Source organism: Hemiscyllium ocellatum, chromosome 23 (assembly GCF_020745735.1).
Source record: "Hemiscyllium ocellatum isolate sHemOce1 chromosome 23, sHemOce1.pat.X.cur, whole genome shotgun sequence".
Lineage (NCBI taxonomy): Eukaryota > Metazoa > Chordata > Chondrichthyes > Orectolobiformes > Hemiscylliidae > Hemiscyllium > Hemiscyllium ocellatum.
The window spans coordinates 24,651,311-24,675,371 of record NC_083423.1 but is presented as its reverse complement, the minus strand read 5'-3'; the positions used below and the strand labels follow the sequence as shown (position 1 = coordinate 24,675,371).

Here is a 24,061-nt window from a genome sequence, read left to right as displayed (position 1 = left end):
GTAACCACTAATTCTGACAGTTTTATTTAGGAAGTGAAATTTACAATGTTAGTTTACTGACCATAAAACTTTAAAAAAAAGGGACTATTTTTGTCATTAATGTCAGGCCTTTGAACTATACCTGAAGTTAGATTTAATATGTATATATGTGGCAGTAGGTTATTGTTTGCTTTAACAGAGAAATTATAGAGTTTTCATTTGGATATGTTCTGCACTTGTTTCCCAAGAATATTTGACATTTAAATCTGAACTAACTGCCTCTTCAACAAATAAAGCACAGGAAACATTTTGTTGTTTTCTTGCTGTTCCAAATATTTGAAATACTTTTCCTGGCAGCTTTTGCATTAGCCAAGTATTAACTTGTTAAAGGAAAATAATTTTTGAATAACCTGAATGGAGTCCCACGAAGGTTTGATTTTAGGACCACTGATGGTTGTTTACAAATTATTGAATTGTTAGGCAGTACAATTTAGAAATTCATGGATTGTATAAACTTGATAATGACATAAATAGTGAAACATCATCTCTGGAGTTTCTCCATTCACAGGTAAAGCACACCTTCGGACCACTGCCCACCCCTCCGCAACCTGATGCAATGGATTCAATGAGCTCCCCAGTCATAAGCACCAAAAGTGAAGAAGCTAACAATGGTGAAGAGAAAGTCCTTATGCTTTTTGTCAGTGTCCTTCCTATGGATATTAAACTACATGAGCTTTACTTTCTCTTTCAATCATTTAAAGGATATGATGGTTCACTAATCAAGCTAACAGCAAAACGGCCAGCTGGCTTTGTTACATTTGACAGGGAGCAAAAGCAGCAAAGAATGCTGCGTTCATCTAGCCTGCTGCTGCAGCTGCAGCACTGCACACTCAGATGCACTGGTATCCTCTATCTGAAGCAGCCCCACAAGGATGAAAGTCTCATCAGTTTTGTTAAGTATTCAACTACTCTTATCCAAAAAATCAGGTTTCTTCATGGAGTGGTGTGCAAGGACAGACTGGATTTTATTTTCAGGTTGGACTTTACTTAAGGAGATTTTGGATAACTGGCTCATTTCCACTCAACTTGGAGGGGAGTGGAGTGGTCACTAAGGGCTGTGAATTTAAGAACTTCACAGGTGAACAGTTTTTTCAACATGGAGGATCCGGGGGATCCTATCTATTGCATGAACTAGTAATTTCTGTTGTTATAATCATACTATGTTGTGTATCAATAACTAACTCGAATACTGTCTGTCGGAGTCTAGCTGGCTATCATGGAATGATAAAAGGAGGGAATGAGATATTAATTTGCTCTGCTGCCCTGCAGGAAATTGGATGTCCTGAGGCTAGGGTGGGATGTCTCTCTGTCTTACAGATAGAATGTACGGATTTTACATTCCCAACTCTTGCTATTCAGAGCCATTTGCATGGCCACTTCCTAGTTATTCAGAGTAAAAGAATTACATTATCATCGCCTATTCAGAAATCAATAAGAGCATTGCAGTTGGAGTTCTGACTACTCTCTGCAGTTAAAAGAAAGATTCACAACAGATTTGGCCATTAAGGGATGACTTGCATTATATTGTTTCTGGAGATGATTCGGTGACATCATTGTGTCTTGAGTGACGTGACTGTGGGGGTTGGCTGGGGATTGTCTTGTGGGCATGACTGACTGATGTAAAGATTTTGTATAAAGGAAGAACTGATTCCTTTGTTCAGGGAGTTCTTTGACACGGCTCTGCAAGCCCTGTGAAGTGTGTTAAGGTACCTCCAGAAAGATTGTACTGTACTGAATAAAATTTTGGTTGTTCACAGAAGTTGGTGTGTTGCAGTTGTATCAAGTATGTAAGAATCACAAAAAAAAACTCAACGCTAGTTATAAGGAAGTCTTGTGTCTTGGACAGGCTCTGGGGAGTCAGGAAGTGAGTTGCTCGCTGCAAAATGCTTAACTTCCGAATTCATTGAATAGCAAGGGGTAACGATTGGATTGTCTCTTACTGGAGATGGGCTTTGTGTGGAGCAAACGTTACTTGCTATTTGGCAGCCCGAGCCTGGGTATTATCCAGGTCTTGCTTCATTTTGGACATAGCCTGCTTCAGTATCTGAGGACTCACGAATGCTGATAAATATTATGCAATCAACAGCAATAATACAAATGTTAGGCCCTGTTCCCCTCACCCAAGTTCTCCCTCACCTTTGATAGTCTACATTGCCTGTACGGGGCAAGTGATTTAGAGGTGGTGGTTAATAAATGAAAAAAATACCACAAATGATTTGGTGAAGGAAGAACAGAAGCATTCAGTTGTTTGCAAAAAACTATGGATATTAAAAAGAGAAAAGAGTTAAAGGGGCTCTTGTGATGTAGTGGTCATGCCCTGCCCTGAGCCAGGAGACCCAGGTTCAAGACCCACCTGCTCCTGAAGTGTGTAATAATATCTGACTCGTTGACTGAAAATGTAAATATGTAAAACAAACATCATAGAATCTCTTGTGGCAACGTAGTAGTGTCCCCTTCACTGGATCAGAGGAGCTGTGCTCAAGTCCCACCTGCTCTAAAAATTTGTAATAACATCCCTGAATAGGTTGATTAGGAAATATAATACAGATGTTGCAGTAGTAGAGAAGTACATCATCTGAACTGTCTGTAGTGACAAAGGAGTACAAACATTAGAACTACTGGCTAAATCAGTTGTCATATTGTACTCATCCAGTCTTGTGGTTATGAATGCACAATGCAAATAAAACAGCAAATGATTTCAGACATTTTAGACACAACAGTAACTTATATGTTTTAAATGCAAAATATATGCGATGATTATATAGATTTTGCAGATCTGACGTACTGTTTGTTTTCATGGATAAACTAGGTTCTTATTCTCTGAATTAACAGAGACTCACGGAGTGGGGTTCATTTGAAGACAAATAAAATTCAAACAGGTAAAATGGATTTCCACCACTTGTAGGCTTCTTAAGTCAGCACACTTTGCTTTCCTTGATATATTCATATATACTATATATATATATAAAATAAAAAGAAAACCTCTTCGTTCACGAAGTAAATAAAAAGCTGATTTTATTTGCAATTCCATCTCCCAAATTATATCAAAAATATCAAAAGACATTTCAGTAGTCACTAGTCCTATTGTAAAAAAAATCCTCTAAAATGTAATTTTAACATAAATTTACAAGCATCCTCTACTTGGTCTGTATTACATACAATTAAGAAATGACTTTTTCATAAATTTCCATGATTTCTATCCGTCAAAACGCCAATTTGGACAGGATAACATGATAAGTATAAAAATCATGCCATTTGCATTGTAACAATTAGCTAGAAAATGTATCAGAATGCACATAAATGGCAGTACTGTTATTAATGGTTGTAATATTAAATTTGAAAAAAGGTTGCTATCAACAATGAAGCTTTAGATTAGAAGGCAACATTCTGTACAAGACTCAGCCCACTATGATAGAGTTTAGCATAATTGTGGACCAAATCATCAAAGCGTTTTTAGGGCTCAGATAATTTACATTTTTTAAAAATAACAAATGTAGATCAGTACAAGACGATCTAATTCCAGCAACTAAGTTGTTTATATTTTCACTTGACAATTCTCCACAGGTTTTATAGACCAAGTTTATAATACAATATTATAGAATATTAGTTAATTTACAAAATTATGGATTTCAGACTTTGAATTAAGAACTGCAAAGGTAATCGGAAGAGTAAAAATAACACTATTTTCTTTCCTAAGTAATAAAATTTAACATCTGAGCTTTCATTATGTAAAATGGTCATGTCAAAGGTCTGTTGTTTTATTCTCTAGTGCAGCTGCTATTTGCTGCAGACGGACAGAGAGCTGCATCTTTTGTGCTGCCTGGTCTTCTTCCAAGGCATTTATTATCTGTAAAGGCAGAGAATGGTGTAATATTAATACTGACATGAAACTATACACTGAAATTGCACATTCTATCATGTATCATATCACACATATTCTTACATTTGATGTGCATTTATTGGATATATTTTTCTCCTAGAATTGTAATATAACTTTAAAAAGTATTTAATGAACATAATGAAAAAGTCATTAACTTAGGAGCAAGAACTAATTATCATGAGTCATCTTTAAGTATTCAAAAGATTTATAACACAATCCGTGTATCTTGATGTGGTTAAGCTGTGTTTTTATATTTACCAACAACTTAAACTAAAATATAGATGACAATCATTTAACAGTACTCAAACTGAATGAGGTAATGAATATATGCAGAAACCAAAACAACCATTGATTTTTTAAAAAAAACCCACCTCATCGTAGTATTTGTTGGTGTATTGGTACAGCTGATGCAATGCTACCATAGTATTCAGTTTGTCTGTATGAGCCTGGAAAATAACCAAACTATGAGCAAACAGAGCTCATCTGTTGAAGTACACACAAGCTAGAGCACTAATGATAATATTTTCTTTTTTTATTTGTTCAAAACTCACAACTCTAACTGTGATAAAATAAAAGTATGATAGGAACACATGGACAGCATGGTAGCTTAGTGGTTAGCATTGCTACCTCACAGCGCCAGGGACCAGAGTTCGATTCCATCCTTGGGCGACTGTCGGTGGGGAGATGGTACATTCTCCTCATATCTGTATGGGTTTCCTCTCACAGTCCAAAGATGTACAGGTTAGGTGGATTAGACATGGGAATGCAGGGTTACAGGGATAGAGTAGGGGATTGGTTTTAATCACTGGAAGGGTGGTGTGGACTTGATGGGCCAAATGGCCCTCTTTCACACTGTATGGATTCTGTGGTTCTAAGTAAATATAAACAGCAATGGTTATACTCCCGTCCCCCACATCATCACTTCATTTCTCACGGATCTGCATCAGAGCTCCTCCATCTCCATATCCACAAGTTGACCTTAGCAACAACACCCGTAAAAATATCAATTTCTGACATTTGCTAATAAAATCCAGCAGTACCTCATCATTGCTGTTAGACTGCATGCTTGATGTGATTCATCCAAAATGTGGCAATTCCTTCAATTCAACATTGATCTTTCCAAAGTCACTGTACTTTTCTATGTAAAAAAAACTCTACCATTCTCCCCCTTGTAGTCCCACACTAAACTGTATTCTGTACTCTCAACATCCTGTTCAAGCTTAAACATGAAATGAAATTGGAAACAAATTCAGAAATTACTGGACAGACTCAGGTCTGGGCAGCATTTGTGGAGAGAAAGCAGAGTTAATGTTTCAGGCCCAGTAATCCTTCCTCAGTTTGAAGTTTCTGATTTCCAGCATCCAATATTCTTTGGCTTTTTATGAAATGAAATTGAACATGTCATAACCAAGAGAACTTATTTATGTTTCCACATTGCCGGACCTCCTCAAAGCACATATCACATCCTGCAAAAGACCCCATTTTCCCATCATCTGTTTCATCCTCTGGATGCCAGACTAGCAAAGCTTCACATTAAAATCCTTAAATTTTGATTATAAAGCCCTTTGTGTCCTTGCCAAAAGACCTTTATAATATCTCCTAGTCCTAAATCCATTCCTGAAATGCTTTGTTTTCCTGACTCAAGTCTTCTGAACATTCTTTTCTCCTTTCATTAGGACAGTAATCAGCTACTGCAATCCTCTTCTTCAGATCTTCCATCCTAAGCCATTCTACTTTTTCCCCACTTTATAAAAACTTATGAAGATGCATCTAATCATTCACACCTTTGCTAACACCTCCTAACTAACTTCCCTTTTCACCCTTGTCTGTTTGACACATTATTTGAGTGGAATCGGATGCATCATTAGCCTGTTTAGTCTGCTGGAATTAGCATTTTAAAAATGTTAACTGAAAAGATGCATATTTTCTGAATTTTAATTAGTGTAATGTACAGATCTAATAGTTAATCTAAAATTTAAAGTCTACAGATAAAAAGGATTATTTTATTGAAGGAGAAAGAATACCATTGCTACAACTTATTTATGTGAGGAATATCTTTTAGAGGTGGTAGGAACTTTTTCTGGGTCTGCACCTGGGACTATTGTCAGAATATTAGTGGGTTCCGTTACAAGCATCTACACGGTTTACTTTGTATTCACTAACTTAGGTGAGCTAGTACATCTGGCCACTGGCCCAAGTAATCTTCCCAAATATTTTCAGCAATTTAGAGGTTGGATTACATGTGAAGCTGTGTCAAAAAATATCAACTTACTCTTGAGACTTCAGCTAAGTGTGTGTTCATATCTTGATCACTGACTTGTATCAATTGACGAATACCCCTGTAATAGCTGTTCGAAAAAAAGACAAAACTGTCAGTCAATATAAATAGACGGCTTATAGTAAAATATACTATACTATACTATATAGTAAAATATACTATACGACTGACTGTGTGGAGTTTGCACATTCTCTCCATGTCTGCGTGGGTTTCCTCCGGGTGCTCCGGTTTCCTCCCACAGTCCAAAGATGTGCGGGTCAGGTGAATTGGCCATGCTAAATTGCCCATAGTGTTAGGTAAGGGGTATATGTAGGGGTATGGGTGGGTTGCGCTTCGGCGGGTCGGTGTGGACTTGTTGGGCCGAAGGGCCTGTTTCCACACTAAGTAATCTAATCTAATAACTCAGCCTTCTAACTACCTGGTTTATCCCAGAATAAGATAAAAATGGGTCAGTTTAGAACACAGTCTTTGGTACAAGGAATTCTCTTCAATTTCAACAGTCATGCATCAGCAGATTTCTTGAAATCTCCACATCCAAGCTATCCAAAGGAAAGCTAATAATGTTTCCTGACTGGACGATCTGATATTCCAGCGGCAAAGATCTCAACTAATCTACCAGGAAAAGTGAACCATGCTAAATTCAAGAAAGTTCTTCCCATATAAAGAAACTGCATTTAAATCTCAAATTTAAATGAAACCTGAATTGGAATTTCAGATAATATTTTTGGTAACATGCCCAGTAAATAAATGTTTGCTAATTGAAGGTGATTAAGTAGAAACTTAATATAAAATAGTAAGAAGCTAATATTAAGTTTCTCAAAGCTTATCAAATTAGTTTTTTTTAAATTCTCACTTACTCCTCCACCATCTTCTTGTATGTGGAAATTTCTCTGGCATAAAGTAACTTGTTGCTTGGAGAATCCTAAAGATTAGAAAAAAACACCTTATATGAACAAAAGGCAATTTTTTTTATCACAGTCATAGATAGACAAGTATATGTGCCATCCAAGAAAATTCAGAGATGCAGTTTGATGTATTCCAGGATGATTATTTGAAAAATGAGCGGAAGCAATTGATAGTCTCACCATCACCTGGCACCTCTGAAGTGGAGATTTTCTACTTGTTTCAGAATTTTGTTCTTTGCTGTTGAAATTGAAATACTTACTCTGCTCAATTTGTATTCTGTTTTCGTACAAGCATCCATGAGGGTCTGTGCAATCACGGATAAGGATGCATCCACTACTTCATTAACTTTCACATCAAAGATGAAATGTGGATTTTTCAGTATGTTTACCCAGAATCTTAATGGCAAACTGTAGGGGGTAAAAAACAGGATATATTTTAATTACTTGAGAAAAATCATGCATATTTTTATGAGAAGGACTATTCCACAGTAATTCATGTGCTCCATTTCTCCCTGTTCTTGGTTCAGTTCCATTCTGTACCACAAAGAAATGTGTTTGCCAGTTTTATTTTGGAACAGACTTCAAAATGAAGACTTATGGCGTTCAAGCGAACCAAAATAGCTGGTGTTAACATAGAAATTCAATGAGATAATCATTAGATTACTGTTATTATTGCCATTACAAAATATTTACTATTTATTCTAACATTTTTTGAACTTCATGATACTGTTTAGGATGGGACTGGATCAAAACATAATTTGTCACATACAATATTCCTCAAGTGAAAGTGGCTAGCCAAATCCTATTCAATCAGGATTCAATTTGAAATGGTCACGTCCAAAGAGATTCATATTTGGCAATCCAAATGAACTGGAAAGATTAATGTATCCCCCACATTCAGGAAATTTGCTTCAACCCTATCCTAGACCCTTCATTATCCAACAGAAAACTGGTGATAAAGTGTACTCATGTAGTGAAACATTTTAGGGTCATCAGTAAATTAGAACACCATGCTTTAGATATCTCCAAAAATCAAAAGCATCAACCACTAGCCAAAACAAACCTATTCCATCAAATGAGTCCCTCACCTACAAGAGGTTAGAAGTAACAAAACATAACAATCAAGATGAATAACTCAAAAAATTGGAGTCAGCTCACAGCTTCCAAAGAGACAATGTAGATTCTGCTTTCTATACTAATTGATGAATGAAAACCCGAGAGGTATTTTTCACAAGATACTTCACAATGAATTTGCTGCTATCTTCATTTAAGGAAATCCAGCACCATAACAGGCATATCTATGGATGTCTATTTCACCATAAGTTCCTTTATAAGCTGCCAATGATTCCAAGGTCAGTACAAAAACAATAAGGGAAAGGATCATTCTGTCTATGGCTCACTAGTCTGAAGGCTTCATGGAATAATTTAAGATCAAGGGACTGGAGCAAAACATCAGATTCAATCACAAGCACTTCAACCTCTTAAAAGTCTTTGAGCTACATGGATTTGGCAACATCTATTTCTCAGATTTTTTTCATATAAAGATGACACCAGAAAAATCTTCCACATTCACATTTCATTCAAATATTTTTCTGCATTGGGTGTGGGGGCTCTCACTGAATTTGTAGTATACTGGCTCCAATATAGCATTTACCACACATTCACTTGTAGTACGTGGCTTTCACTATCCCAAAATGGGATCCAGATCTTTTAAGTTTGCATCAAAAAAGGGAGCATCTGACGCAGGTTGTGATTTGAATTGCATCTTACCATTTTATGCTGGAGACCTATGATCTTCTGTTGCCCACTCCAGCAGTGATTGCAAGGAAAAATCACTAGTCAGTAGGCACCTCTAACCATTTTGCACTGGAACCTCACTCTCTTTCTCCATTCAACATGCAGTGTCCCTCTTGGACATGGTGTTTTTCTCCCTCCTCCCTCTCTTACCCCCAAAATACTCAATCAATCCCTGCACTCCACAACAATGCAATTCTGACAATGGCCAGATGGATTTCAGAAGGTGAGTCCAGTGGAGTGGTGTGAAGGCTGATTGGGGTACGTGTGTTTCTTTTGAACTGCAGAGTTTCATACAAACTAGAAGAAAGAACTAATTAGCCTCTTGAACCTGTTCTGCCATTCAAAAAGATCATAGTTGAACTGAATTTGTATTTCAGATTCCATATTTCCATCTGTCCCTCAGGCTTTTGATTCTCCGTCCTAAAATTTATCCATCTACCTTAATAATAAGGACTGGCCTCCACCACCACCTGAGGTGGAGAGTTACCATGTTGTGCAGCCCACAGTAAAAAATATTCTTAAGTGTGGCCAAAAACAGCAATAATTGGAAACAGTTCTGGAAACATCCTTTCCATGCCCACTTGGTTCAGATCATTCGGGATCTGTACTTAAAATGGTTATTAAAAAAAACAAATTCACAAGAAAACATTAGAGAGAGCTTTTTATTTCTTAATCTATGGAACCCGCATTGTTGGTCGTTAGGGTCTTCGATAATTTTGACCTACTGATGAGAAATAAAACACAATTCCAAGTCAGTGTTATATGGCTAGGAGGCAAACTCTGGGTCATTCTGTTTTCATGCAGCTGCTACTTCCCTTTCATGTAGTATGGGATGTCAAGTTTAGAAGGTGCTTCTGAAGGAAGCTTGATGAATTGCTGCAGTATATCTTATATATGGCCACAGATACTACAGTTGGTCATCGGTGTCAAAGAGAGTGAATGAAGATGTTAGATAGATAGAGACAATGAAGTGGGCGGCTTTGTCATGGATGACGTCAAGCTTTAGCATATATGTGGCACATTCATCCAAGTCATTGGGACTGTGTTCCATCACATTACTGACTTGTGTCTTGTAGATGGTGAACACACTTTGGGAAATCAGAAAAATCACTCATCACAGAATTCCCAGCCTTTGACCTGTTCTTAGCAACAATATTACCAAACTGTTGCAATACAGCAAGAGCTCATTTAGCCCGTCCTGTGATCTAATCCATTTGTGTGAAGAAGTTTTTACTAATGTCATATTTGTTATGTTTGCAAATCACTTTACATCTCTGCCCTCTTATCTAAACCCTTTTACAAGCAAGACCAGCTTCTCCTCTATCTGGACCTCATGATTTTGTAAACTTCTATCAGATCTCCTCTTAGCCTCCTTCCCTCTGTGGAGAACCATCCTAACCTCTTTAATCTATCCTCATAATTGAAGTTTCTCATCTCTCTCTGCAGTGTGTTCACATCCTTACTGAGGTGCCCAGAACTGTTCTCAGATCTCAGCTGGAGTATTGTGTAGTGTATTGAAGTAGTTCAGCATAACCACCTTGCTCTTGTACTTTATGCCCTTATTAACATCTAAGTCCAGGATACTGTATGTTTTATCAAACTCTCTCTCCATCTACCTTTCCACCTGCAAGTGCACATCCATCTTCATCTGTTTCTTCACCCCTTTTGGAACTTGTACCCTATTTATATCATCTGTTCAGATTATTCCTAAAAGTATTGCTTCTCACTTCTCCACATTGAACTTCATCTGTTACCTATCTGTCCACTCCATAAAGTTGTCTATGTCCTTTTGATGTTCTATGTAGCCCTTCTCTCAGTTTATTTAAGGTTCAATGCCCAGGCAGTAATGATAAAAATGTGTGCTGATGGAAAGCAGGATGCTCAAAGCACACTCTCAAAAACAAAAGTACATGTCATGGAGAACGAGTAATCCAGATGTTCTTACCTGTTGGTTTTCCAGATGTGAATAGTCTCCTCGTCGTTTATTTCATTTTTGCGTGCTTGCTCGTCAAGGAAATCAAAATAGTATTTCACAGCCGTTGGAATGGATTGATTTGTACTGAGAATACTTTGGAAGAAATTATCTACAAACTGTTGAAGTGTTCCCTGTTTTAATCAAAGAAATAGAGATTAAACTTCTTTCTCTTGACAAGAGAAAACTAATTTATACAATGTGAATAGACATTTCCAATTCCTTATTATTACAAGTAACATGATTGGTCAAACGTATTACACTTTGCAATTACATTCAGTACTGCTCAACAGTACTTCACTTAGTAGCTCAGCTATACAAACCAGGCAGGTTCTGTTACTATTGCAGTCTGATGGTTGTTAGCTGTATAGTACAAGGGGTGAAATAAACAATCTTCCTCCTCATCGTTACTCAAGTTCCTTTTATTAGCCTTCATGTTCACATTGTTTAAAGGGGCGGCACAGTGGTTAGCACTGCTGCCTCACAGCACCTGGGTCCCAGGTTCAATTCCAGCCTCAGGTGACTGTCTGTGTGGAGTTTGCACATTCTCCCTGTGTCTGCGTGGGTTTCCTCCGGTTTCCTCCCACAGTCCAAAGACGTCTAGGTCAGTGAATTGTCCATACTAAATTGTCCCATAGTGTTAGGTCAGTTAGTCAGAGGGAGGTGGGTCTGGGTGAGTTGCTCTTCGGAAGGTTGGTGTGGACTGGTTGGGCCGAAGGGCCTGTTTCCACACTATAGGGAATCTAATCTAATCAAAGACACAATAGCCAATTTGTAATGATGCTTAGTCTTTTAACATTCCAATAATTACATACATTAACATAGGAAAACAGCCACTTGGGTAAATATACATGATCAAGTAACATCACATTAGGAGTTGATGGCTTTGTGGGAAAGAGGAGCAATTGAAATCGAGCACTCTCTAGAACTACAGTAATACATAGTTGGAAAATCAGAATACTTGCAATTTCAACAACTACTATAACCAACCTCATTCTGAGAAATTAAACAAATATAACTAAACTTTAACTCAGGTTCTAAAAGCATACATTTTTGCAGTATTTTTCTCTAACACTTGAATAAAACAACTGCAATGTGACAAATTTGCAGTGACAATTTCTGTTATTACTGTGAATAGCAAAATATATAATCGATATGAAACGGTGATAAAAGTTACATTTTCCAGGTCCAGAATTTCAATGTATCAGAGTTACGAGTATCAGCAATTGTTATTAACTCTACCTTCAAGAAATATAAGTTATACTGGTCTGATTTTGAAGGTGCGTGTTTTGACCAGGATCCAGTAGAATTAACAGCTTGAATGTATGTAAAATAAACTTTACAAAAAATGCCAGTTTAGTCATCTCTGGTTTAAGACACAGAACAGTCTCCAAATTCACAAACTGCAGGGCCTAGCTTTCACCACTGAAGTAAAGAGAGACCAGCAGAGTAGGTAAGGCTGTTTTTGTATAATTGTTCACCTGCCCAGTTGATAGTTTCATTCAGAACATAACAAAAATTGATGACTGGAATAAATTCTATTCCAGGTAAATGACTGTGAAGTATACAGTAAATCTCACCTTTACAGACAAAAGTCTTGTCAAATATATTTCTGTGATAGCTTTGGTCCTTTCTTTCTCTTTCATGCTGCCTCGCTTTGATTTACTTTCATCTACTTCGTCGGCAGGCCGGACTAAATGCCACCTTCTATCTTCTTCTAAAAGTCCACTTTCTGGAATGACCACAAAATGATAATGATAATTAAGAGATAAAAGTCGTACTGTAGCACATTTACAACCTCCCTGCTTTAAGAATTTCCAAAACAAAATACAGTCACAGATTATTTAGACAAATTGTTTCAGGCATCAGTGCAAAATAGGTGGAATTATACAGCAACAGGGCAATAGTAAAGCTGTTCAATTTTTTTTATTCAAGTCAGTGGAATAGGAAAATCAGACAGTGCAGAAACAGTTAATTAAACAATGTGGCAAGTTTGAAAAGGACAATATGCAATGTTCAGTCACAGATATCTTCTGTGGATTTCGGAAAGGCAGTTGGAGATTTTTTTCATGAACACCAGCAGCTACTTGAAGAAATCTTTGAAAAAAATGGGCCCAGAAAAGATGGATTCTGGGAAAAAATTGTGGCTGTAAGAGCTGCTCCTTTTTTGAGGTATTTTAGGTATGGGAGGGAATTTCCTCAAATTCCAGGAGGAGCAATGTACTGTTGCATTGTTTTGAAACTCTGGGGGAAAAAAGATCGAAACAAAGGCATTTTAAAAAAAGGAGGAAGACAGACAAAGGCAGTGATCACATGGCCAACGAAAGAAACCTATACTGCTGTCTGAGATAGCAGTGAATCTACACAGTTACTGCCTTTGATGTTTGAGTTCAAGTATCTTTGGACATTGGAGTGCGTCTAGTAAAAACGAATAAACAGCAAAATTCACAGCTGAACTTGGAGGAACCAGTGTGGGAGAGCTCACAGCACAGAAACATATAACTGCATAGTTTTTAAGTGCAACCCTGCTATAAATCTACAACAGTGAATAGAGTGGGCTCTTTCTTGATTATATGTTTTATTGAGATCTGTTGCTTGATTAAATTTTAAAAATTTAAACCATAACTATTAAGTTAGCCTGGAGCAGAGGTTTTTTAGAGTAATAAGAAGGTACTATTTTCTGGGTCTGTAGATTGCTAAGGAGCAAAGATGGCCTTTAGTAGAGTGATGTGCTCTTCTTGTCAGATGTGGGAGTATAGGGAGAGTTTCCATGTTACTGATGATTACGTTTGCAGGAAGTGTCTTTGGTTACGAATCCTATCACATTGCATGGATCGATTAGAGTAGAGAGGCAATAATGAATTTACAGGAGCTAGGCGATGTGATGGATGCCAGTTATAGGAAAGGAGAAAAGCTGCAGATACAGTCATGTAGATATGTTAACTCCAGGAAAGGTAGGAGGGATAGGTATGTAGTGTACAGGTTTCCTATGGTCATCTCAAACAAGTATGAGATAGGATTAGGAAAATGTGGGAGGTGCTGGGCACTCAGGAGAACGTAGCATGAACAGTCAAGTTTCTGGTACCGGGAATGGTACCAAAGTAATGATACGTCAGATTCTAAGCGATCGATTGTGACAGGGGGTGCTCTAGTCAGAGGCACAGACATTTCTGCAGTCAGCAGCGAAAAATCAGAATGATGTGTGGCCTCCCTGGTGCCAGGATCAAGGATATCTCACAGAAGGTGCAGAATGTTCTCAGAGGGGAGATGGATCAGCAGGAGGTCATTGCACACAGTGTAACTAATGACATAGGAAGGGAAAAGGATGAGATTCTTTAGGAAAAATATATAAAGATGGGCAGGAATTTATAAAGACGTCCTTGAGGGTAGTAATATTTGGATTATTCCTGGTGCTAAGGGATTATGGTAAGGGATTTTAACTTTCCAAACATAGACTGGGATTGCCATAGTGTTAAGGGTTTAGATGGAGAGGAATTTGTCAAGTGTGTACAAGAAATGTTTCTGATTCAGTATGTGGATGTACCTTCTAGAGAAGGTGCAAAACCTGACCTACTCTTGGGAAATAAGGCAGGGCAGGTGACTGAGGTGTCAGTGGGGGTGCACTTTGGGGTCAGCGACCATAATTCTATTAGTTTTAAAATAGTGATGGAAAAGAATAGACCAGATCTAAAAGTTCTAGTTCTAAATTGGAGGAAGGCCAATGTTCATAATATTGGGCAAGAACTTTCAAAAGTTGTTTAGGGGCAGATGTTCACAGGTAAAGGGTTGGTTGGAAAATAGGAAGCCTTCAAAAATGAGATAATGAGAGTCCAGAGACAGTACATTCCTGTTAAGGTGAAAGGAAAGGCTGGTAGGTCTAGGGAATGCTGGATGACTAAAAAAATAAAGGTTTTGGTGAAGAAAAAGAAGGAAACGCATGTCAGGTATAGACAGGATAGATCGAGTGAATCCTTGGAAGAGTATAAAGGCAGTAGAAGTATATACTTAAGAGAGAAATCAGGAGAGCAAAAAGGGGACATGAGATAGCTTTGGCAAATAGGGTTAAGGAATATCCAGAAGGATTTTATAAATACATTAAGGAAGAAAGGATAACTAGAGAGAGAATACGGCCCCTCAAAGATCAGCAAGGCCGCCTATGTGTGGAGCCGCAGGAGGTTGGGGGGGCGTGGCGGAGATACTAAACGTATTTTGCATCAGTATTTACTGTGGAGAAGGACATGGAAGACATAGAATGTGGGGAAATAGATGGTGACATCTTGAGAAATGTCCATATTACAGAGGTGGTGGTGCTGTGGATGTCTTAAAATGCATAAAAGTGGGTAAATCCCCAGGACCTCATTAGGTGTAGAACTTTGTGGGAAGTGATTACTGGGCCCCTTGCTGAGATACTTGTATCATGGATAATCACAGGTGAGGTGCCAGAAGACTGGAGGTTGGTAACGTGATGTCACTATTTAAGAAAGATGGTAAGGAAAGGCCAGGGAACTATAGACCGGTGAGCCTGACGTCGGTGGTGGCCAAGTTGCTGGAGGGAATCCTGAGGGACATGATCTACCTGTATTTGAAAAGGCAAGGACTGATTAGGGACTGATTAGTCAACCTCGCTTTGTGTCGTAAATCATGTCTCATGAACTTGATTGAGTTTTTCGAAGAAGTAACAAAGAGGATTGATGAGGGCAGAATGGTTGATGTGATCTATGTGGACTTCAGTAAGGCGTTTGGTAAGGTTCCACATGGTAGACTGGTTAGCAAGTTTAGATCTCATGGAATACAGGGAGAACTAGCCATTTGGATACAGAACTGGCTCGAAGGTAGAAGACAGTGAGTCATGTTGGAGGGTTGCTTTTCAGTCTGGAGGCCTGTGACCAGTGGGGTGCCACAAGGATCGGTGCTGGGTCCACTGCTTTTTTTTTATATAAATGATTTGGATGTGAATATTGGAGCTACAGTTAGTAAGTTTGCAGATGACATCAAAATTCGAGATGTACTGGACAGTGAAGAAGGTACCACAGAGTACAATAGAATCTTTATCAGATGGGCCAGTAGGCTGAGGACTGGCAGATGGAGTTTAATTTAGATAAATGCAAGGTGCTATATTTTGGAATTGTAAGGTCCTGAGGTGTGTTGCTAAATAAAGAGACCTTGGAGTGCAGGTTCATAGCTCCTTTGAAAGTGGAATCACCGGTAAATAGGATAGTGAAGGCAGCATTTGGCATGCTTTCCTTTATTGGACAAAGCATTGAGTATGGGAGTTGGGAGGTCATGTTGCAGCTTGCAGGACATTGGTTAGACAACTTTTGGAATACTGTGTGCAATTCTGGTCACCTTCCTATCAGAAGGATATTGTGAAACTTGAAAGGGCTCAGAAAAAATTTACAAGTCTGTTGCCAGGATGGAGGGTTTGAGCTATAGAATATAGAGCATTACAGCGCAATACAGGCCCTTTGACCTTCGATGTTGTGCCGAGCTGTGAAACCAATCTGAAACCCATCTAACCTATACTATTCCATTATCATCATATATTTATCAAATAACCATTTAAATGCCCTTAAAGTTGGCAAGTCTACTACTGTTGCCAGCAGGGCGTTCTATGCCCTTACTACTCTCTGAGTAAAGATCCTACCTCTGACATCTGTCTTATATATGTCACCCCTCAATCGAGGGATAGGGGACAAGTGCTGACAAATGGGACTTGTTTAGGTTGTGATAACTGGTAAGCATGGACGAGTTGGACCTAACAGTCTGTTTCATCTGTACATCTAAGTATTCAAGAAACATTTTTTTAGAGAAGCCACATTTGTACTTGGAGTATTTGGAGAATAGACTGAATATGAAGGCTTTTACATAATTGGTTCTCTCAGGTCCTATGTAAAAGGGCACTGGAAAATAAACTTGCACATTTCAAAACTAATTTCTCTTTCTAAGGTACCTGATGACAGTCAGGGAAGGCTGTGTTCCCCTACACTCTCAATCCAAATCTAGTTGAAACACAAAACTGTCTAACATATACAGTAATACAGAAACTACCTGAAGATCAAAGTTGGAAAGGCTAGAGGATTTCTATTCAAAATTCTATACTGCAAATAATCAAGGCCAACACAGTTCTTCGTATCCAGCACCGACATCTCTCACCCCAATATAAACACAAATTGCTTCATACACAAGGAAAGTAAAAGATCAACCTATTGGATTTTGATTTTAAATCTAACATCATTCGTTTTTAGAAAGCCTTGCATCAAATTGTAATTTCTGATCAGATTCCCATTTAAATGTGAGCACTAGAATTGAAATACAATTCTGTCAGTTAATGCTTCATGACATTATCAAATTGGAAGTGTAAAATTGATACTGACTTTCTCCATGAATAATCTGCTGATGGTCATCAGGTTGCTGTGCATGTGAAGATCTTACTAAAATGAGAGTGGAGAAATCCCGTACCTGAAAGAGGAGAATTCTTAATTAGTGACCTCATTTTACTATTGCTCATGTTATTGTAGTAATGTACAATAAATTCTTTAGAACATAGAACAGTACAGCACAGAACAGGCCCTTCAGTCCACGATGTTGTGCCGAACATTGATCTTCATGTATGCACCCTCAAAGTTCTGAGACCATATGTATGTCCAGCAGTCTCTTTAAATGCCCCCAATGACCTTGCTACCACAACTGCTGCTGGAAACGCATTCCATGCTTCACAGCTCTGTGTAAAGAACCCGCTTCTGACATCCCCTCTATACTTTCCTCCAACCAGCTTAAAACTATGACCCCTCATGTTCGCCATTTCTGCCCTAGGAAATAGTCTCTGGCTATCGACTCTATCTAAGCCACTCATTATCTTGTATACCTCAATTAGGTCCCCTCTCCTCCTCCTTTTCTCCAATGAAAAAAGTCCGAGCTCAGTCAACCTCTCTTCATAAGATAAGCCCTCAGTTTTTAAAAATTAAGAAACCTAGACAATATGACAAGTCTCATTGTACATGGCATGAACAAATTTAAAACGGGGATAATGTATGAGGAAAGGAAACAAGTACAAAGTATTTTGCCTTAAGTAAATGGCTCTTTACACCTGCACCATCAACTTTCTTTTAATGGATCTGTGGAATGCTTCAGTTAATATTTGCTCCAGTTTCCTGCTGCCAGAGCCCACACCAGACATCATGTCATCCTATGGGATGGTCACAATGAGATGCAAATCAAGGAAGTATGTCTGTCTATGTTATCATCCATACAGTTTCATTTTTTTTAATAACATGGGCCACATGGATGCTTCAGGTTTCCAATAGTCTTCCTTCGTCTAAAGCAGCTGTGGATGACTTTATGTTTGTCTGCAGCAAAATTACATCCCTATTTTGGCAGTGCTCCATAGCAAAAACTGTGAAACACTCTTCTTGCATTTAAATGACTCCAAGGTAGGAAGGACCACAATGTTCAGAGTTTCACCTGTGTCCAGGATTTGCAGGAAGTCTGAGCCATAGAGAGTCATACAACATGGAAACAGACCCTTTGGTTCAACTAGTCCATGCTGACCATGTTCCCAAACTAAACTAATCCTATTTGCCTGCATTTGGCCCATATTCCTCCAAATCCTTCCTATTTATGTACTTCTCCAAATGCCTTTTAAACGTTGTAACTGTACCCGCGTTTACCACTTCCTCTAGCTGATCACACACAAACCAGTTACTGTGGAAAAAAGTTGCCCCTTCCCCATGTCCTTTTTAAACATTCTCCTCACCTTAAAAATATGCCCCCAGTTTTGAACTCCACCACTCTATGGAAAGACCTTTGCTATTCCCCTTATCCATGTCACTTTATAAACTTCCCATGTCACCCCTCAACCTCCTATGCTCACGTGAAAAAAGTTTCATCCTTTTCTAGCCTATTTTTATAACTCAAACCCTCCATTCCCAGCAACATCCTGGTAAATATTTTCTGGACCCTCTCCACTTTTAACAATATCCTTCCTATAGCAAGATGACACAGCACTTCAGAAGAGGCCTGACCTACGTCCTGTACAATCTCAGCATAACATCCCAACTTCTGTACTCAGTGGGCTGAGCAATGAAGGCAAGTCAGTGCCAGTCTGCAGTAGAGATTGCTGGAAATCAGACACTACAACCACTTGCAAAGCTTAGGTTTTAACTGATGCCATATTTGGATAAAAAAATGCTGCACAAAGTGCTATACAATATCTACTGCTTCAGTGTAGGGATTGAAAAACAGGAAAATTAACGGAAATGAAAAACACAAGTTTAGTTTTTTTATTTAATGGGAAGTCTTGTATACCACAAGTTGCAGCTCACTGTGAAGCTTCTATTATTTCCAATTTGCCAAGCACAGCAGCACTCCTCAGTTCTCTTTAAATGGTGTGGAGGAGGGCAGTGAAATTTCTGAAAACTGCCAGGGAGCTGAGGCCATTCTCTAGCTGATTCATTCGGCATGGGAAATCAGGCTGTGACATGTGGCAATTCAAGCTGATTAACAGTTCAGAATTTGCACAGAGGCAGGTGAACCATAGGCATTCAGCAGGACTTTTGCCTCACACGCTTCTTTCAGCTTTCCAAACAAAACACACATGAATGCAAACAGGCGAATGGGCTCTAACAACATCAAATAGATCACTCTCACCCAACCTAGACCTTCTATTACTAAAATAGTCTGACTCATACCATTAGTTAAATTAGCTTTCAAACAGATGTTCAATATTTTGAAAATGCCTATCATTGCTAAATGTAACAAAACTACAGCGATAGCTATAGAAATGATACCTTTTAAAAAATGTAACATAGATCCTACGAGAGATAGTTTTTTAAAAGATAAAGTTTAGAGTTAGACTTTAGCTAATCAGAAAAAGAAGAGTAAAGGTAAAATCACCATAATCTTATTGTACCAGAGTGTTGCTCTCTCATGAGAAAGATTGGACTGGTGGGGTTTAACTAGAGTGTCACCCTGCCTCAGGTGAGGGGAGAGATTGAGAAGGAGCGTCCTTAATGATAATCTCAGCCTGAGCAAGAATTGAACCCATGCTCAGGGTTCACTCTGTGATGGAAATCTGCCATTCAGCCAACTAAGTAAACCAATCCCTAAAAGAAGTTTAGGGACTTAAAAGTCAAGTCATAAAGACAAATAGATTATTGTTATTTGACAACATTTGTATTCTAGCTCATGATCTATAGTCCCAACCTCTATAACTTCCTACTTTATGCATTTTGGGCCTGGATTTTTATTGCTGCCTCCTAAGGATCAATGATCTTTTTTTCAGCAATTGGTAAAATTTTGCTTTGCAAACACGTCAGTGAAATCTCTACTCATGTCATTAGTGCAAAATTATTGTGGTTAAATACTACATAAACATTGCTTTGCTTCTCCCTGTTCAAAACAGGTATCAAGGTGCAAATTTACTCATAATTGATTTTCTGGTCAAAGACAGATATGCTTGACAACTTGGTAAATTTGTTGTGCATAGTGTCCATTTGGCTAATTAAATTTTAAAAAAATTAAACATTGTGCAAGATAGAAATGTTATATAGAATACCACAAGTGTGGAAACAGGCCATTCAGTCCAATAAGTCCACACTAATCCTTCGAAGAGTAACCCACCCAAACCCTATTGCTCTACATTTCCCCCTGACTAATGCAACTAACCTACACATCCCTCAACACTATGGGAAATTTAGCATGGCCAATTCACCTAACCTGCACGTTTGGTTTGTGGGAGGAAACCGGAGCACCCGGAGGAAACCCACGCAGACATGGGGAGAATGTCCACACAGACATTCACCCGAGGCAGGAATTGAACCCAGGTCCCAGTGCTGTGAGGCAGCAGCGCTAACCGCTAAGCCATCGTGCCAACCCAAAACAAAATGTTATCAATGGTTAGGTACAAAAAGCTTATGCTACTCACATTATAGTGTCTTAATGTATTTAAACGCCTCCATTTTCCATCTCGTTCAGATGTGACATCCAAATCCGAAAGTATTTGACCAGTAGAACCTGGACGCCATTCTGTGGCAAGTGAAGATAAAAAGAAACTTAGCGCTTTCTCTTGTTATCGAAATAAACAGTTTTCCACAAACATTATGGCCTTGACATCTGCAGAGATGGGGAATCCAAGAGCATACAAATAACTCACTGAGGCAAGAAAGTGGAGGACCTACCAATCTTACAGCAGGGCTATACTTAAATAAAACCTTGAAGGTACCACTCAACACCTGACAAGAATCACCACCTAATTGGTGAGTAGGAATGGGCATTTAGTATCAGAAAGTCACAGCAGGGTTGTAAGTAAGAACAATCTCTGGCCCAACTGTTTTGAGCAGGAATGGTTCGAATACAAATAAGTAGAAGTTTTGCAGTGGTGGGAGGCGAAGGTGAGAAGAAAACAATTTTCAGAGATCAGAAAGAGATGAAGCCTGCAATAAGGAATAGGAAGAAGGGTGATAGAAGGGAAAAGGAATTGGAAAAGGATCAAGGTCAAGACTGGGGTAGAGTACTGAATTGGTACAAGGAATAACAACTAGTTAATATAGTAAACCAGAACTTACCAAGAACAACACTATCCAGTGCAGGCCTTTGTGAAAAAGGAACATTTCTGTACACTTGGTCAAGAATTTTTTCTTTAACCTGGGTTATACTGTCACAGCTCAGAACCTTTACTGGCATTGATTCTCCAATATCTTCTTGTGCAATGACATTCAAAGTCTAGAAGGAAACGAAGCAAAATGAAATAAACATACAATTCCACAATGCTGCCCTCTTATTTGATATTTGGTCTAAGGAACTTCAATTCTCCATAATAAAGCTGGTCACAATTTCAAATCTTGGAATAATTCAAACACAAAATGTCAATTTGCACTTGGATTCACTCCAAAAATTAATATATAATTTTAAGGAGTTTGCAAGGTGCTCTGCAATTGGAATGAACAATTAAGTGGGAAATTAGATTGTGTTATGAATACAAGATTTTATGAGATGGTTATATTTTCTCTCTAGTTCAAAAGAAAACATGTAATAAAGAAAGTAGCCTGAGATATACTGCTAAGTCTGCATCACCTGGTTACCATAGGGCCAGACGTAGATGTCAAATGCTAGTGAAATCCATTTGCCACATTTAATATCTAAAAACAAGGAGCAGAGCAGCTGGCCTTGTAATGGATAGGCTAAACAATTTGTGGGCGGCACGGTGGCACAGCAGTTAGCACTGCTGCCTCACAGCGCCTGAGACCCGGGTTCAATTCCCGACTCAGGTGACAGACTGTGTGGAGTTTGCACGTTCTCCCCGTGTCTGCGTGGGTTTCCTCCGGGTGCTCCGGTTTCCTCCCACAGTCCAAAGATGTGCAGGTATGGGTGGGTTGCGCTTTGGCGGGTCGGTGTGGACTTGTTGGGCCGAAGGGCCTGTTTCCACACTGTAGGTAATCTAATCTAATTTCAGGCAAATTGGTTAAAAACCTGGTCAAAGAGATTGTATCTGAGAGAGAGAGAGAGAGAGAGAGAGAGAGAATGAATGTGTGTGTATGAGAGAGAGAGTGTCAGAGAGAAATGTGAGAAAGACAGAGACACACGCTGGGATCACAGCTGCCTGCACTCCATAAAGAGAAAGGCTGTTTTCTGTTGAGTTTGGGCTGGTACAGGACCTGGCGGTATCAGTAGTGGCTGCGCTGGTGAGGTCCTTGAGAACTCAGAGTGGTGGTGATGGCGGTGAGATGGTGACTCCAGTACTAGTGCTGCACTGAGGAGTCTCATGTCTGGCCACTCCAAGTCTACTTGACAAGAAGGAATTTAAAGTTGAACTTTACTTTTCTGCCTTGAAACTGTATGTTTTGGTTTATTTTTCCATGTTTTAAGATGGCAATGGAAAATGGTGACCCTAGTGTCACCATTCACTTTTCACTATATTTTGTGACAAAATATACAGGACAATAAATAAATAAATAAATTAATTAATAAATAAATAAATCTTTGTCCTTATTTTTACTTGAAGATAGGTTGAGACGGAGATCTGCTTCAAGCCAATAAATCAAAAACCTCTTCAGGCTTTGAGGTGCTTTTTTCAAGTTGGAACAATAGAAGCAGCATGAATGGGTGGGGTCACACTCTCTCAGAAACAGAATCTGTAGTTTTAGTTTTTAGTTGAAGCTGGATATGGAAGCTCTTATTCCTCTCTCTGTTACAGCTAAAAGCTGGGGTTCTCTTCCTGCTGCTAGAATTGCATGAGAGACTATCTCCTTTCTGAATTTGCCTTTACCAATGACGCATTTATGGAATGTTACTATATTGGAAAAGTTAATTAGCTGCAGTTAATACGCATGTTACTTTGTTAAGCATTTCAAAAGAGTTCCAATTAAGTCAATTCTTCTTATTTAATCTGCATTTTAAATCTAGTGTAAAAACAAAGTATGTATCGCTTAAAGTTGAGTAGTTTGACCAATTGAAATGATTATGGAACTTGTGGACTTACCAATACATGATATTCCACATCCTCTCCCAAAAGTCCTGTGTCATTTAGTGTGTATTTTGCCTTTTTCAGTTCAGCATCCACAGGGCCCTTCTCTACCTGGTGCTTAAGTCCTTTGAAAAGTTTGTATAGTGGCTCTCCAGCAGAATCCTGAATTGTAAAAGCAGAAAGACAGCCTTCAGTCATTAAGACAATATGAACATGCAGCCAGAACAGTGTGTGCGCAAATATTTAGAGTTACCTTCAGGAACTGGTATAGACAGATAGACATCCAGTTGGAAAGCATCCGTTCCACAACAGTTTCACATCTAATGGAAAAGAATGACAAAAGCTCACATTCCATTCTAAAATCAATTTCAGAATTAACTCTTCATTACCTTTTCTATACTTTATTGTGTTCAATCTTAACATTTTAATTCATTAATATAAAATAAAATGTAGCTATGTTTGCATATCACAGACAAAAGATGAGGCATCCAAAAATAGAAATTGCTGGAGAAACGACATGTTGAAAATTTAAAACAAAATTGCAAAAGATGTAAAGAATATTTCAAAAAGAAGTTAAAGACCCACAATCTGCAGGTATGCAATAGAAAAGCAGGAGGGTGATAGGCTGTTCAAAATTAAGTCTCACTCAAAGAAGTACTATGCAGATCAAGTCTGAAGTTAAGCAGAAAATGTAAACAAGATACATGGAAAGTTTCAGTCTTGTAAAAAA

At 38.5% G+C, this 24,061-nt stretch overlaps 1 protein-coding gene across 3 annotated transcripts in view; it reads right to left on the bottom strand.

Annotated features, from left to right (window-relative positions):
• Positions 1-3,037: 3,037 nt before the first annotated feature.
• Positions 3,038-24,061, bottom strand: part of LOC132826702 (plexin-B2-like) — a 265,158-nt gene continuing 244,134 nt past the window's right edge. For all 3 annotated transcript variants that reach the window (XM_060842787.1, XM_060842789.1, XM_060842788.1), the window contains exons 26-37: positions 23,585-23,651; positions 23,347-23,493; positions 21,434-21,590; positions 20,794-20,894; positions 17,246-17,330; positions 12,452-12,603; positions 10,845-11,005; positions 7,363-7,510; positions 7,055-7,119; positions 6,192-6,267; positions 4,291-4,365; positions 3,038-3,886 (exon numbers count right to left, since the gene is read on the bottom strand). In XM_060842787.1, coding sequence (XP_060698770.1) covers positions 3,782-3,886; positions 4,291-4,365; positions 6,192-6,267; positions 7,055-7,119; positions 7,363-7,510; positions 10,845-11,005; positions 12,452-12,603; positions 17,246-17,330; positions 20,794-20,894; positions 21,434-21,590; positions 23,347-23,493; positions 23,585-23,651 — 1,339 coding nt within the window. In that variant the 3' untranslated portion in view covers positions 3,038-3,781. The remainder of the gene's footprint in view (positions 3,887-4,290; positions 4,366-6,191; positions 6,268-7,054; positions 7,120-7,362; positions 7,511-10,844; positions 11,006-12,451; positions 12,604-17,245; positions 17,331-20,793; positions 20,895-21,433; positions 21,591-23,346; positions 23,494-23,584; positions 23,652-24,061) is intronic.